Raw genomic sequence first — 15,212 nt, forward strand, 5'->3', positions numbered from 1 at the left:
AATTATGACATGAAAAACAGAAAACTACCCCTCCCCCCACCACCCTGGTGAGCTTTCCACCAAACCTGAAGAAATCATTCCTTGCTGGTGGGACCTTCAAGGCAGCTAGAAATTGCCCATGGTGTCACAAATGTTTTGAGTACCATATTAATATAAAATTTAGAGTCCGACACTATTCTTATTGCCAAATCCACTTTGAGGAGATGGGTCAACTGGTTGATATCAACACAAAAACAAGTTTGGATCATAAGCTGTCAGTGTTAATGTTACCTGCTACAGTAATAGTAGCTTCTAGATCTTCTTCGTGGTCTCTGTGCAGTCCCACACATGGGTCTTGCCGCAGGCAACGGATCCATACCTCGGAGCTCCAATAGCTCGCCTATAGCGTCTTTTGGCGCGCTTTCCTCCCGCCCTGGGGAGCAGGCAGCGACTGCGCATGCCTGGAGCGGGGGGAGAGTGCCCATTCCACTCAGTTTCTTCCCTACCGCCGCCCGGACAACACCTACCTCGCTGCGTTCCTCCTTAGCTCGTCCTGCCTCACTCCTCCTCGTTGGTATCGTATTCTTCTTCTTTCTTCGTTATTCTTCCCAATCTTTTTTGTCCCCCCAAAAATATATATATATAAAAAAAAATCCGTCTCTGCGCTTCCTTTCCCCTCTTTTCTTTCCCTCCCTCCCCTCCCCTGTCCGGAGCGTGTATGGAAGGGAAAGTTACCTTTAAAAAGTGCAGGCGCTGTGGGGCCAAAATACCCACTTCTGACGGCCACAGCTACTGCTTATTTTGTCTTGGGGAAGCTCATCGAGTGGACTCTTGCCCTCAGTGTGCTAACTTCGGGAAGCAGGCCCGTAAGAACCGTGCAGCAAGGCTTCAGAGCTACCTGCTTGAACGGTCCCTGAGGGCTATGCCCACGTCAGACTCGCCGCCTCCCCCACAACGAGCGGGAGATTCGGCTTCTTCGGACGTGCTTCTTCTTCAGAAACAGAAGCACAAGTCCGCAAAGAAACTATTGAAGCACGCCGATACCGGCCACAAGGCTTCAAAAAAATCGCGTCATTCCGAATCCTCGGACTTGGCGCCTAAGAAATCTCGTCATCCCGAATTGGCTGATTCGGCTTCGAGGAGACCCTACGAGCCCCACTCGGCTCCCAAGAAGCCTTGAACATCGCTCTCGGCTTCGGAGTTAATGGATTCCACACCTTCGGCACAGCTGACACTCCCACCGGAACTGTCGGCGCCTTCCGATGTCATCACAGACATGCCGCTACTAACGCCCAATCCACCCACGGCAGTAGAAGTTATTCCTATCCAATCCCGTTTGCCCTCGGTGCATAGTGTGGTTCCTTCTGAGTTCCTCGAGCCCGAAACCGACCCGACTCAATCGTACCTTAGACCATCTCTTCGGCCCGGCTCCTTCCGAGATATTGGGGTTTCTCCCCTGTATAAGGATTCAGCAATTCAGGCTTCCGCACACCGAGCCCGCTCTCGCTCGCCTGTCCGGTTTCCCGAGCATCGCGGTCGTTCCCGGTCACCGACGTTTCGAGTCCGCTCCCGGTCCCCACGTAGGCATTGTGACTCTGGTTCCTCCACCTACTATGAACAACAGGACTACTATGCCCGTGGACGGTGCGACTATTCCCCTTACTCAGGGTCTTCCTCACCTGGGCGCCGGCCTTACCACCGCCTCTCTCGTTCTCCTTCTGTAGGGGAAACGCGTCACTCCCAGTACCGGGACTCGGTGCCTTATTTGGGCCGTGAGGTTCTTACACCTCGGATTCGATGTGAGGACTCTCCTCGCCCCCGCGGACGCGATCGACTTCGAGAATCTCCTCGAACCCGTGACTATGATCGAATTCGAGAACCCAATTATTCTCCTCGTGATTCGACTCGATCCCGAGACTACCACCGCCTTCGAGAGCCCGATTACCATCGGATTCGAGAACGCGACTACCGCCCTTCCCGAGTTCGGGACCAGCACGACGTCTCTAAGCCGCGCACTGCCTCCGCTACGGTTTCGGTCCCTCCGCCGGACATTGCTCCCACGGACCGCCATACTCAGATCACCAAGCCTCAGACCGCCGCTTCGGACCCGGCCCCGCCACCGCATCCTCCTTCGGGGGACGACTTCCACTCCGAGGACGAATCATCAGCATTGTCAGACTCAGAGGACCGTCCAGACTCCGTAGTCTCCGACTCGGCGCCACAGCCCCGCCTCTCTCCATCGGACGCATCCAAGGCCTATCTGCACCTGATGACTACCATGGCCGAGACTTTAAAAATCACTCTCCCCTTGGATTCGCCTAAGGTCTCCGACATTGTACATGATTTGGTCCAAGGAGATTTTCCACCGGGGTCACTACTACCCATGCTACCAGTGCACCTCGAGGGCCTCCGCAAGGCTTGGGATAAACCTGTGTCAGTCCCCCCCACTTCTAAACGCTTTGATACTCTATATAGAGTTCATGCTCCTGAGGCAAAATTTCTGGCGTCCCATCCGGCACCAAATTCTATTATTGTGCACTCAGCCACAAAGGCCAAGCCCTCCAGACATCCGACACCACCAGACCGAGAGGGCAGGAAGCTAGACACTCTGGCTAGAAAAATGTTCAATCTAGCCTCTACAAACTCTAAACTGAATAACTACTTAGCCTACTTCTCAGCCTACATTTTCAACCTAGCTAATCAATTTACGCCTCTCATTCCTTCCCTTCCCGAGACTTCTCAGAGAACAGCTTCGAATTTGGTTTCTGAACTATCCAGAGTGTCGAAACAACAAATTAATACGATACGCCATGCTGTTTCCTGCTCGTCTAGGGTTTTTGCTTCGTCTGTTGCTCTGCGCCGCCACGCTTGGCTAAGGTCTACTAATCTTCAACCGGACATTAAACAAAAAATTGAAGATCTTCCGTTTGATGGGCTGGGCCTCTTCCATGCATCCACGGACGAAGTCCTCACCTCTGTCGATGATGGCCGTAAGCGTGCAAAACGTTTAGGAGTTTCCCAACCTTTCTCCATGCAATTTAATCGCACAAAACCCTGGAGACCATCATTCCAAAAACGCCAAAGATCACCCAAGAGAAATGATTTTTGGAAGAGGAAGAGCGTGCAGCAGAAGCCTCAGTTCCAACAAAGGCCTCGGTCACAACAGGCCAAGAAGACCTCTCTCCCATCCAAGCAGTCTCTTTGACTCTCTCCAAACCCCACCTGCTCTCCAAACCCCACCTGCTTACAACACACGTCTCCTTCCGTTCCTTCCCACTTGGAACTCAATCACAACAGACTCCTGGGTGCTGACCATCGTGCGCCTAGGTTACGCAATCGAGTTCATTTCTCCACCTCACCACCACTACTTCATAGCTACCCCCCCGTCTTCACTCCTCCATCAAGAAATTCTGGACTTGATCCAGAAAAATGCCATAGAACCCGTTCCTCCTCAACATCGAGGGACGGGCTTCTATTCGAGATACTTCCTGGTCCCCAAGAGGGATGGAGGCAAGCGCCCTATCCTAGATCTTCGGAAGCTAAACAGGCACATCGAATACAGGAAGTTCAGAATGATCTCCCTACACTCCATCCTGCCCCTTATTCCCAGAAACTCCTGGATGGCTTCTCTAGATCTTCAGGACGCTTACTTCCATGTGACCATTCGACCTCAACATCGGAAGTATCTGCGATTCGCCATGGGCCAGGACCACTTTCAATACGTATCCCTGCCATTCGGCCTCTCCACTGCACCCCGGGTTTTCACCAAGTGCATGGCAGTGGTGGCAGCTGCCCTTCGCATTCGGAACATCCCAGTCTTCCCATATATCGACGACTGGCTTTTCATAGCACTGACTCAACATCAACTTCAGAGCAACCTCAACACAGCTCTCACCCTTCTGAATTCCCTGGGCCTTCGTGTGAATGCTTCAAAATCACACCTCACACCTACCCAGGACCTCAAATTTATAGGGGCTCTTCTACGCACTTCTCTCCATCGCGCTTTCCTCCCCGAGGATCGAGCGCTAACAATCATTGCATTAGCCAAGTCAATTCAACAACAGCCTCATCAGTCTGCGTTCACAATCCAACGTCTACTGGGCCTTATGGCTGCCACAACATCCGTCCTTTACTTTGCCAGGCTACGGATGAGACAACTACAGCTCTGGTTTGTACGGGCTTACCATCCACAAGTGCAACCGCAGAGCACTTTGCTCACTGTTCCTCAGAGAGCACTTCTTTCCCTCACCTGGTGGACTTCACCCAACAACCTCCTCGCAGGCATGCCGTTTCTACCGACTCCTCCGACGGCGGTTGTGACAACAGATGCCTCCAAGTGGGGATGGGGAGCCCACTTAGAGGACAAGACCATCAGAGGGCTTTGGACTCCCTCCGAGAGGGCCATGCACATAAACTGCTTAGAACTGATCGCTGTGCACAGGGCCCTCCAATCGTTCCTCCCACTGATCAAGGGTGGGCACGTTCAGATCTCCACGGACAATATGGCAACAGTCTACTACATAAACAAGCAGGGAGGCACCAGGTCCCTCCGGCTGTGCCGTATAGCCATACTGCTCTGGGAATGGTGTGTCAAACACAACATCTACATGACTGCCATTCACCTCCCGGGTGTGGAGAATGTTCTGGCCGACTCTCTCAGCAGGGTTCGCATAGACGACCACGAATGGTCCATCAATCCGACCCACCTTCGTCACATCTTCCGATGCTTCGGAACACCCAAGGTGGACGTCTTTGCCTCCAGGGACAATGCCAAATGTCCTCGATTTTATTCCAGGAGGGGCAACGATGCCTTCCTACACTGCTGGACAGGTCCTCTTCACTACCTCTTCCCACCAACCCCCCTTCTGACACGGGTGTTGATAAAGATAGCACGAGATGGCACGGACTGCATCCTCATTGCTCCATGGTGGCCACGGCAACCGTGGTTCACGAGACTTCTACAAATGTCCCGCCACACTTACCGCCGCCTCCCTCCTCTGGGCGATCTCTTATCCCAGGCCAATGGTCAGGTACTACATCACAACCCTCAGGTTCTGGCCTTGACAGCCTGGAGAATACACCCTCCTGCCTCTCCGCAGAGGTAGCCAATATCATTCTTAATGCAAGGAAGCCTTCCACTAGACTTTCGTACCAACGCAAATGGAAGCGCTTCTGCTCATTCGCGACATCTAATCATCTGCAGCCAGAATCAGCGCCTCTTAACTTGATGCTTGATTATCTACTTTCTCTACAGAAATCAGGACTCTGCTATTCCTCCTTAAAGGTTCACCTATCTGCAATTTCTGCGTTCCATAACCCTGTTGACGGCAAGACGGTTTTTTCCCATACCTTGTCTAAGTCCTTTCTTAAGGGCATGTTGCACCTCAATCCACCTGTTAAGCCCTTCGTCCCGACTTGGAGTTTATCCCTAGTCCTTTCCTGCCTGATGAAAGTTCCCTTTGAACCCATGGCTACCATAGACCTTAACCTTCTTTCCTGGAAGACAGCATTGCTAGTAGCCCTTACCTCAGGAAAACGGGCAAGTGATTTATGCGCCTTCCGCCACGATCCTCCCATTTTCCACAGGGACAAGGTTGTTCTGCGACCGGACCCTGCATTCCTTCATAAAGTTGTCTCCCAGTTCCACTTATCGACTTCAACTTCTCTGCCAACGTTTTTCTCCAACCCAACCGACCCAGGACAACGAGCCCTGCATTCCTTGGATGTTAGAAGGGCTTTATCTTTCTATCTTGATCGTACACAATCTTTCCGTAAGGACCCTAATCCGTTTGTGGTCTACGGAAATCCTCACAAAGGACACAAAATTTCTACCCAGAGACTACCTAAATGGGTAGTTAGTGCCATCAGGTTGTGTTACGAACTGGCTAAACAGCCTCTGCCCGAAGGCCTTAAGGCCCACTCTACTAGAGCGGTCTCAACGTCTTCGGCTTTCCTGCAAGGCGTCTCCCTAGAGGACATTTGTGCGGCTGCATCATGGTCCTCACCATCCACGTTCGTCTCCCATTATGCCTTAGACGTTCGTGCGAGACGTGACGCCTCCTTCGGACAAGCGGTCCTCAGATCCATCTTCCACTGAAGTTAGGGGTGAGTGTATCCGCTTCCATCTCTATTTTGCATAATATCATGTGATATGTTTATGTGACTAACTTTCTTCTTTTACCAGCACCCTCCTCCAAGACATTTAGCTGGCTAGTCACCCATGTGTGGGACTGCACAGAGACCACGAAGAAGATAAACAGGTTGCTTACCTGTAACTGATGATCTTCGAGTGGTCATCTGTGCAGTCACACACGCCCACCCAGCCTTCCCCGCTGCTGGCCTCTTGTAATTGTTGCTTAACCTTGTATAGTGTCAGTGCCAACGGCGGCTGGAAGAAACTGAGTGGAATGGGCACTCTCCCCCCGCTCCAGGCATGCGCAGTCGCTGCCTGCTCCCCAGGGCGGGAGGAAAGCGCGCCAAAAGACGCTATAGGCGAGCTATTGGAGCTCCGAGGTATGGATCCGTTGCCTGCGGCAAGACCCATGTGTGTGACTGCACAGATGACCACTCGAAGATCATCAGTTACAGGTAAGCAACCTGTTTATTTTTAAAACGTCTATTCATAATGTCCAATCAGTCAGATACCAGACTGATAATGTTCATATACCCCCAATTCCAAGATGAACCATCCAAGAAAGCAGGCTGACTAAAGATGGTCTGGGAACAAGGATAAAGAATAGGAGCAGCAGCAAAGATTTTTGTGGGAAACTGAAGCCTGGCCCCAGAATAAGCCATTTGTAAGGAATTAAAGGCAAGATCATCTACCCTTGATACCAAGCTCCATAGCTTTAAAACCAGTGTTTTTTAGAGTTCTTTCCATGTTATGGTTAGGTTCTTTGGTAAGCAATACATTATGGCACTCCACCTTTCAGACTCAACCTAGCCTGTAATCCATTTTGTGAATATTAGTATTCTGCACCTTACACACAGGGAACTTGATAAGGTTAGCAGCACAGACTAAAGAATACAAGAGCTATTGCTGCAATTCTCAGCTAGGGAAATGACTGCAAATTAAAAAAAAAAAACTGTTTGGACACCAACATTGCTTTAAAGCTCCACCAAGAACTCAGTAATTCCACTACAGCTTGATTGTATGTGTGCTCTGAATGCAGATGTAAATGTCTTTAACATTGCTAATTCCAAAGTGCCTTACAGAGCTATTCCCAGGAATAGTGACCAAACTGCCTTCATTGCAAACTTCAGCCCTTTGCATGGAACAGGAACAGGGACAGAATAAACAATGGCTAAATTGGTTTTGGATGCTGTACATCCAGTCTTTAGGCCAATGCTGCATATCTGAATGAACCCAGGTAGTTTTTATATGCTAGGCTGAGTGAGGCAGGCACTGCTGACATCAATGAAATTAAAGACCTAGAAAAGGAGTTTCCACTGAACAGACAGAAGGAAAAATTTAAAGCCTGTAAAAAGGGTTTTATTACTGGGCTCCAAGAATCCCACTGCCCTGATATGGGTCTAGTTTTTTAAAAAATGTGAAAGCACCCAACGCTTTTAAAAGCACTTCAGAGACTCAGGCAATCAAGTACTATCAATTGACCTTTAGCTGCACTTGAGATACTGTGAAGTCAAAACAAGTAACACGCTATCAGCAGTTCAGATCAAACAGCTTGGTTTACTGATAAACCAATTAAAACAATATACAACTTTTCCTTTCCTTTGCATCTTACATTTGCCAGTCATTTGTGTAATCAAATCATTGTGGTATGCTTAATTACTATGTTAAAATATTCTAAATGGCTTTTCCTTGCTCCAGGACAAGAAGAGTATCACAAATGATCCATAGCATGCAATATTCTATTATGGTCTGTTTTTGGGGTTGCACATATGAACCTTCCTAATGTAATGTATAGCTCCTTAATGTAGAGAAACTTTTCTTAGTGTTGTGAATTTTACCTTTGTACCTACAAACTATTTATTATTTTTATATAGTACATTTTTAAAGTATCTTTTTGAAAAAATAAAGTTTTCTATAACCTTATATAGGGGATGCATAATGGTAGCATCCATTGAAGGCAACTTTTCAGAATGTTATTTATTTACATGCAGTTCTGGTGGGTGGTAGAAAAGAGGAGGATAATAAAATCTTTGGTACCAAAACATTTCCATCTCTGGTGGAAAGGCCAGTGTTTCCCAACTTTGGAATTCATGCATATTTATGATTCTCTTATTTCACAATTATGTATGGCTAAAAGATTCATAACTAATAATTTTGAGGGAACTACCCAGTTAGAGAATGAAAAGGAAACAGATATGTGGACTATTGATCTGCAATATCTATTTTGTATTTTCTCTTCCATTGGTCAGAAAAACTCCTCTCAGCTGGGTGCAGGGGGGAAAAGGCAGGAGTCATTTGTGAGGAGGAGATCGGTGATAGCAAGATCTGGAACCCAGCTGTGTAAGTCTTTTAAAGATGTCCTGCCCCACAACTGACCTTATTATGTGTTTAGTTTCCTTGGGATAAGGGGAAATCGACACACACAGGAAGCAGTTTGAATAAGAAATAAGATAACTGCAACTAAGAGGGTAAAAATTCTCAGAATTTTCCTAGCCACTTCCTAGTGCATCAGGGTGACAGACATTCCTCTTCTTAAATTCTGCTTAAGTATAGGGCAATTTAGTAGGTAAAACAAACAAACAAAACCCTTACCTCTTTGCACAATCTAAAGATCAGACTGAGTTTTGGTGAAAGGAATAAACTTTATTCCACTGACTAGGATTTTTCCATGAAAACTGCCTTTTCTTTTCCAGTATCAAGTGCCTTAAGGAATCAGCTGGACAAATGCATACAATGAGCCCCTACAGTATGTACTGTAGTTGCCCCTGCAGAATATTCTGTTAATATGTATAAAATCCATTTTTCATCCAAAAAAGACTGGCAGTAAAAGTGATCACAACATAGAAACATGTCACAATTTACACAGCAAACTAGATTTGTTGCATTTTTTTTAAAAAAAATATTCTTCAGCAGGTTCAAGTGACAGCAGCAGGAAACCAGATAACCAACAAAGTATCTTATTAAAAACCGATAATAATCAACTTTGTACAAGCAGGAAGAGGAGCAGGAAACAGCCTACAATGGTTTTAGGATATATGATGGCAAAACAGATCATTCTTGTGATTTTGCAAGCAATGCAAAAATCACAGGCAAGGCAAATACAACTGCAACCTGTGGTAAGAAAACCAGCTTTTCCATAGGAAATAATGGAAATGACTTAACTTGCTTTACATAAATAAGAGTGATACTTCCCTATAATATGATCTCTGTATACTTGCTCAGATTTAGTTGAAGCACTATGGAAAAGAGCATTAACATTTATTCAAAACTTTTAAAATATCACTAAAATTTCCTAGAAACTTATTTGGAGGGGTTTTATAAAATGGTTAAATTCCATCATGTTTCAGTGAAGACAAGAAATTCAAAAGGTGTCATCACTTTGCACATGCAATACTAGCAATGTTTCTTTGATTCACATATGTGGTAAAGAATTGCAACTGAAAGATGTATGGCTGTTTCCTTCAACAGTGAAGAAAGCTGTCTGTCAAATCAGGTTTTGCAACAGGACATAAAAGTAAAAAGAAAAAAAAGGCACTTTTTGGTTGGTTGTGCCTTTGACTTGGCAAATCTTTCCTCAATGGCAATAACCCAGGCACTCTGTAAATTTTCCACTCAATTCATGCGCATGGGGCATTTTGTTCAAATTAAGGCAAAATCCATGAACAAAAGGCCAAAAGCAGTACAGAAAACTGAAAATGAAACTCTAAATTGGCACAACAGAAGCTAATATGCAGAACTGGTGGAGAAAGATCACTTAAACTGCACTCTCCATGGGAAAACAAAAAAGGTGCACCCATGAAGTTCAATTGGTTTCCAGTTATTAAGGAGCAAGTAAATCTGCAGTATGCCTGGTTCAGCAAAACAAAACCAACTATCCTTTGCCTGTGTTAAAATGTTTTCTAAAAATTCACATGTACTCATGTCATTCAAGGAATCATATACAGCCAATTCAAATTCTCTCAGTTTCAAAAGCATAAGCAAATGATTGCAGATCACATCATTAAGACTACCATTTATTCAATATGTCTCCAAGTATTAGAATGATGATTTAAAGGAGGCAAACAGCAATAAAATTCTGTCTTAAAGTGCTTTTTCAAACTTACTCATCAACAGTTTTTCAAAGATCCATTGATGCCACAATGCATACATGTATTCTTGGAATAAACAAAGCTCTTTTATTGCTCTTACCCATTTACTTATGACATCAAAAAAGGTCACCAATTCCAGAGTTCCTTGTACCAAAACCATTCCATAAGGAATAACCATCCTTACACAAAAGGGCGTTTAAGTGAGCCCTTTCTGTAAAGCGCTATACAAATTACACAGGAGACATATTAAATACAAAGGTTCTTGTGTAAACTGATTCTTAACTAATATTTTACAATGCCAAAAGTAAATCATCACACATTTTTACATAATTTTGAATATTTCTATTCAATATTATCAGAAAGATTAAAAATTTGTCCACCATACCTAAAGGCAGTCATTTTTTTTTCTTCTGTATAAAAACCAAAAGTTTTTTTGCAGCATCACAGAAAAAGCAATAGTTATACATTCACTCATTAAAGATTCACATAATAAAAATTTCAACCACTGGATTTTTTTCCTCTTTTAACTAGTAAAAATCTTTGATAGATCTTTCTGTACCCATTCCTGGACTAGAATCTCACAAGAACTGCCAAGGAAGTCAGGAGCCCCTTGCAGCCTTATGCTTAAGCTTTTCAGCTGAAGAATACTTTGAAATCTTTAGAAAGAAGCATGGCCACTGATTCTTAGAGAGCCTTCACTTCAGATTCTTTTCAGGATGTAAGCGATGGGATTCTAGCAGGATCAGAAAGGCGCCAGATACTCAATATTCCTGCAGAACATCTATTCTTCAGTTAGCAGCTACCCATTAAGGGTCCACATCATCAAGGTCACTTTTAGGTTCACCAATCATCATGGGAGACACCGAGCCCTTTCAAAAAACACAGAAATTCACTGCTCAGTTCAGTAAAAGGAAAGGTGACAGTAGCATATGCCAGAACAGGAAGGCCTACTGGGACAAAGTCGGTCAACAGGCACAGTTTCTCTAAACTTTCATGATGCTAATAATGGAGTTAATGATAATGAGATCTGTGCATTACAAAAAATTAACTGTAAACTGTATTTTCTAAGTAGGAACAAAATGGATTCTTAAAGGTCTTTTGTTTACCTGTTGTAGATGTCTCCCTCCATTCTCATTGGCAGGACTGCTCTCAGATCCATTACTGCTTCCTGATTGATCTTTTTCATTCAACAAGGCTGTGGCATATGCCAATGTGTCCTAAGGAACAGCACAGACTTGAGATATGCTATTGTTTTTGTATGACTGCACAGCTTTCTAGGAAAAGGAAACAACTATTTCTACAAATATTACTTGGGACTGGTCTGAATGTTACCTCCCCTACCCAAGAATTGCAGTAAACACTGGTGCTTGGCACACAGGAGTGCAGCACCTACAAGCAACATGCAGGCTGAGGTTCATCATGTGAAGCACCAGTAGCTGTCTAAGAAATGCAGTGTCCATGTGGACAGGCTTCCTCTGCACAGCCCCAGTCTATGAAGCAAGTTTTACAGGCAATGAATTGCTGCACCTCATAAAAGTTTTAAACAACTCAAGCCAGATTGAAGGGTGATACTGCACTACAAGGGATTAAAAATATTAAAATAGGGGGGGGGGGGGTTACAAAACAGTGCAGTCCTGTTTCACTAGGCAAATAATGGACTTCTTCAAGTTAGCCAAATTATATTTCAGGAAAATTAAGACTCCAGTCTTAATAATTGTAGTTTAAGGTTTCTACACATTGAAATTGCATTACAGTTGAAAAATAAATAGGAACTATTGCCCCTTAACTGCTGTATAGCACTGGCTAGAAGTGTATATAAATGAGCTAAGTTTCTCAATAACAATAAACATTTTGCCATAATATCTCTGTATAGAAAGATAACTGCCACCTATCAGATCAGGAGAGTCACATGAGGTTCCCCCCCCCCCTTAGTGCCAAATACAGCCATATACCTGTGCAGAAATAGTGCGCTGAAAGGTTTTGGCGGTTGAGGTTTCATTGGATACATTACTCTGTGGAGCCCAGTAGTGTTCGGACATCTAGAGAAATGTAAAAACATATTAAAACTGTAGAATCATTTAGGTTAAGTGTTCAGGCTTTAGGCTGAGAGGAAGAAATCCAGCGTTAATGGGAGTCTGTGTCATCACCAAGAGTCATGAAACATTCCTCAGTTTTTGAGCAAGATGCTAGCATAGCCACGACAAAATACCCTTATTTTATGAGAAGAAAACAGACTTTTAAATTAGCCAGTGAAGAAGGTAAAGATGGCATTTTTGGGACAGCTGCTTAATAGTGTAGAATGCTGGAAGCCCAACATGACCAACTAATGAGAACACATAGTAGCTGAACAGGAGAACCACCATTACCTTCATGCAGCAAAGAAATGTCAGTGTTTTTGCCCAGACAATAATCAGCAGCCTGCCTAGTGAATCTGAAGAAATCTGCAGAATATTACTGCTCAGGGTGACTGAATTACACAAGGCACACAGTCTTTTATTCTCTCCCCAAGAACAGTGCTTCAATGAGAGCAGTATGCCAGAAAGCTATTGAAACCAGACTTCAGTCTCTTATTTGTCTGTCATTAGGTTTCAGACTTTCAGAAGGTATTTTTCATGTAGCACAATTATGGGCACTTTATACACATGTTATAATTGATATTAGCTTGAAATATAGTTATATGAATGAATCTTTCCATTATGTACTAGTAGCTAAAGCGTCTTAGCTGCAGTTAAATTACCTTTATTTGAAGCCACTGTACAGCCCAGCTCCAATGATGTGAATTCTCTTTGAAATAATCTTTAGCAGCAGAGCACCTTTGAGAATTAAAAAAGGTATCACCATGTGTTAAAGTGGCACTACCCTTTCACATGCCAAGAACTACTATAAATCCAATCCAGTTTGCAGAATGAAAAAATGTATAGAGAAGGTTAAATATTTCAGATTTATTAATGCTGCATGTAACATATAACCAAATTTTTATTCTCCCCCTCAAATCTTTCCTGCCAGGTCACGCAGAAGTAACTTACTTGTCACAAGCAGCTAGGCAAGTGGCCACTTAAGACACCTATTCACTGTAACAATTTGCAGTGAGTGAATACATACAGAATGGGTCACTGGTCACTCACCTTCTCCTCTGATGAAAGGAGGACATCTTAGTGAGTGATTCCTACCATCCAATCAGGGAGGCAGGAACTATTTTTTCCTCTTCCTGTCATGGTCTTTAAAAGGGCAGGTGACTTCCACAACTGGGACAGGAAGAGGAAAAAAGTAGTTCCTGCCCCTCTATTAGACTGTGGGACCCACCAAGATATCCTCTACCTCAGAGGGAGAATACAAGTTTTCAAATTCTGCAGAATTTGTGTTAGCAGCTCCTCAACATTATTCTCTCTGAGCTACTGCCACAGTGGGCATAACACAGGACATCTGAGTCCCCTAGTTCTATTTGTTTAGGCTGCTAATATGCAAAAGTGACTAAACAAAGGTATTCATGGGTGATTAGCTAATATAAACCTAAAACTTGTCTCAACATACAATTTCCCTATAACTCCCTGAATAGTTACTTTATCCTCTGCACTACTCAGTAGCTACTAGCTCTCAGTACAGCTTCTTAACCATCTTCCTTCTTGCTATCATAAAAAAGGTAATTGTCACAAGATCAAGCAAGTTCAACCAGTAATTTACTGAAGAACAAAACTGTCCTGTTCACCTGGAAGATGACTACTCTGTACCAGGGGTGGCCAAACTGTGGCTCGGGAGCCACATGTGGCTCTTTCACACATATTGTGTGGTTCTTGAAGTGCCCATCACTCTATCGGCCAGCTTGCAGAATTTATCTCCTTAAATCAGTTCTCCAAGACAAGCCAGATGGCAGCTTAGTGAATGTATTTAAAGTTAAAGTTGCTTTTCTCCACCTCTCTCCCCCCATCTATTTGCTTGCCTTCCTTCCTTTTGTCCATCCATCTTGCAGCTCTCAAACATCTGGCATCCATGTCTTGTGGCTCTCAATCATCTGACATTTATTCTATGTGGCTCTTATGTAAAGCAAGTTTGGCCACCCCCACTCTGTACCTTTGGGTGTTTCCAAATGTCACAGGTTTAGACCTGAAATCTCACCAAATGCAACTGGTTTCACAACATGAATGAAATTATCTCCAAAAATTTAATTGAATGCTGGCAGTTTCATAAGCTCACTAACAAAAGCCTGGGGCAAATGTAACCAATGTGACCCAGCTTTTTGTAGTGTTCTGGTTACCGCATGCACACTTAAATAAAGCTCAGAAAGAACAGTCAACGTGGTTTGGCTAAAATCCAATAACAGGCATACAGAATGAGCTCTTTATGACATGAAAATATGTGAGGTTTTTATAGGCCAATTTATAAATGAAAATCTAACTGGACACTCTGAAAGTGATGTTGGTTGGTAAGGCAGGTAGAACTGCTCTACCCACATAAGATGATGTAGGGCTGAAGCTGACATTCTTTTGAGTGGTTTTAAGGAAAAAAGGAAAGGTCCCCTGTGTAAGCACCAGTCGTTTCCGACTCTGGGGTGACGTTGCTTTCACAGCGTTTTCACGGCAGACTTTTTTACGGGGTGGTTTGCCGTTGTCTTCTCCAGTCTTTTTTTACACTTTCCCCCCAGCAAGCTGGGTACTCATTTTATGGAAGGCTGAGTCAACCTTGGGTCGGCTACCTGAATCCAGATTCCGCTGGAATCAAACTCAGGTCGTGAGCAGAGAGTTCAGACCACAGTACTGCTGCTTTATCACTCTGCACGACAGTGGTTTTAAACTGTGTCTTTAATAAGATTTATAATAGTTGTTTTTATTATGTTTTTATAATAACTTATTAATATTGTAAGCTGCTTTGAGTTCTGCAAGGGAGAAAGGTAGTCAATAAATGTTTTAAGTAAATAAATAAATATTAGTCGAAGACCCAATGCTGGCGAAAGCAAATAAAGTATTTTGATTTGGTTGATCTGGCAAAGCTGATCCATGTTTCTGAAACTTCAGAAC

General features: G+C 44.1%; 1 protein-coding gene across 1 annotated transcript in view; it reads right to left on the minus strand.

Annotated features, from left to right (window-relative positions):
- Window positions 1–8,734: 8,734 nt before the first annotated feature.
- The window catches only part of USP24 (ubiquitin specific peptidase 24), a 162,770-nt gene continuing 156,292 nt past the window's right edge, over window positions 8,735–15,212 (minus strand). Inside the window, exons 64-67 of the mRNA XM_060231879.1 lie at window positions 12,938–13,013; window positions 12,153–12,239; window positions 11,307–11,417; window positions 8,735–11,069 (exon numbers count right to left, since the gene is read on the minus strand). Coding sequence (XP_060087862.1) covers window positions 11,007–11,069; window positions 11,307–11,417; window positions 12,153–12,239; window positions 12,938–13,013 — 337 coding nt within the window. The 3' untranslated portion in view covers window positions 8,735–11,006. The remainder of the gene's footprint in view (window positions 11,070–11,306; window positions 11,418–12,152; window positions 12,240–12,937; window positions 13,014–15,212) is intronic.

Source organism: Heteronotia binoei, chromosome 2 (genome assembly GCF_032191835.1).
Source record: "Heteronotia binoei isolate CCM8104 ecotype False Entrance Well chromosome 2, APGP_CSIRO_Hbin_v1, whole genome shotgun sequence".
NCBI classification, from domain to species: Eukaryota; Metazoa; Chordata; class Lepidosauria; order Squamata; family Gekkonidae; genus Heteronotia; species Heteronotia binoei.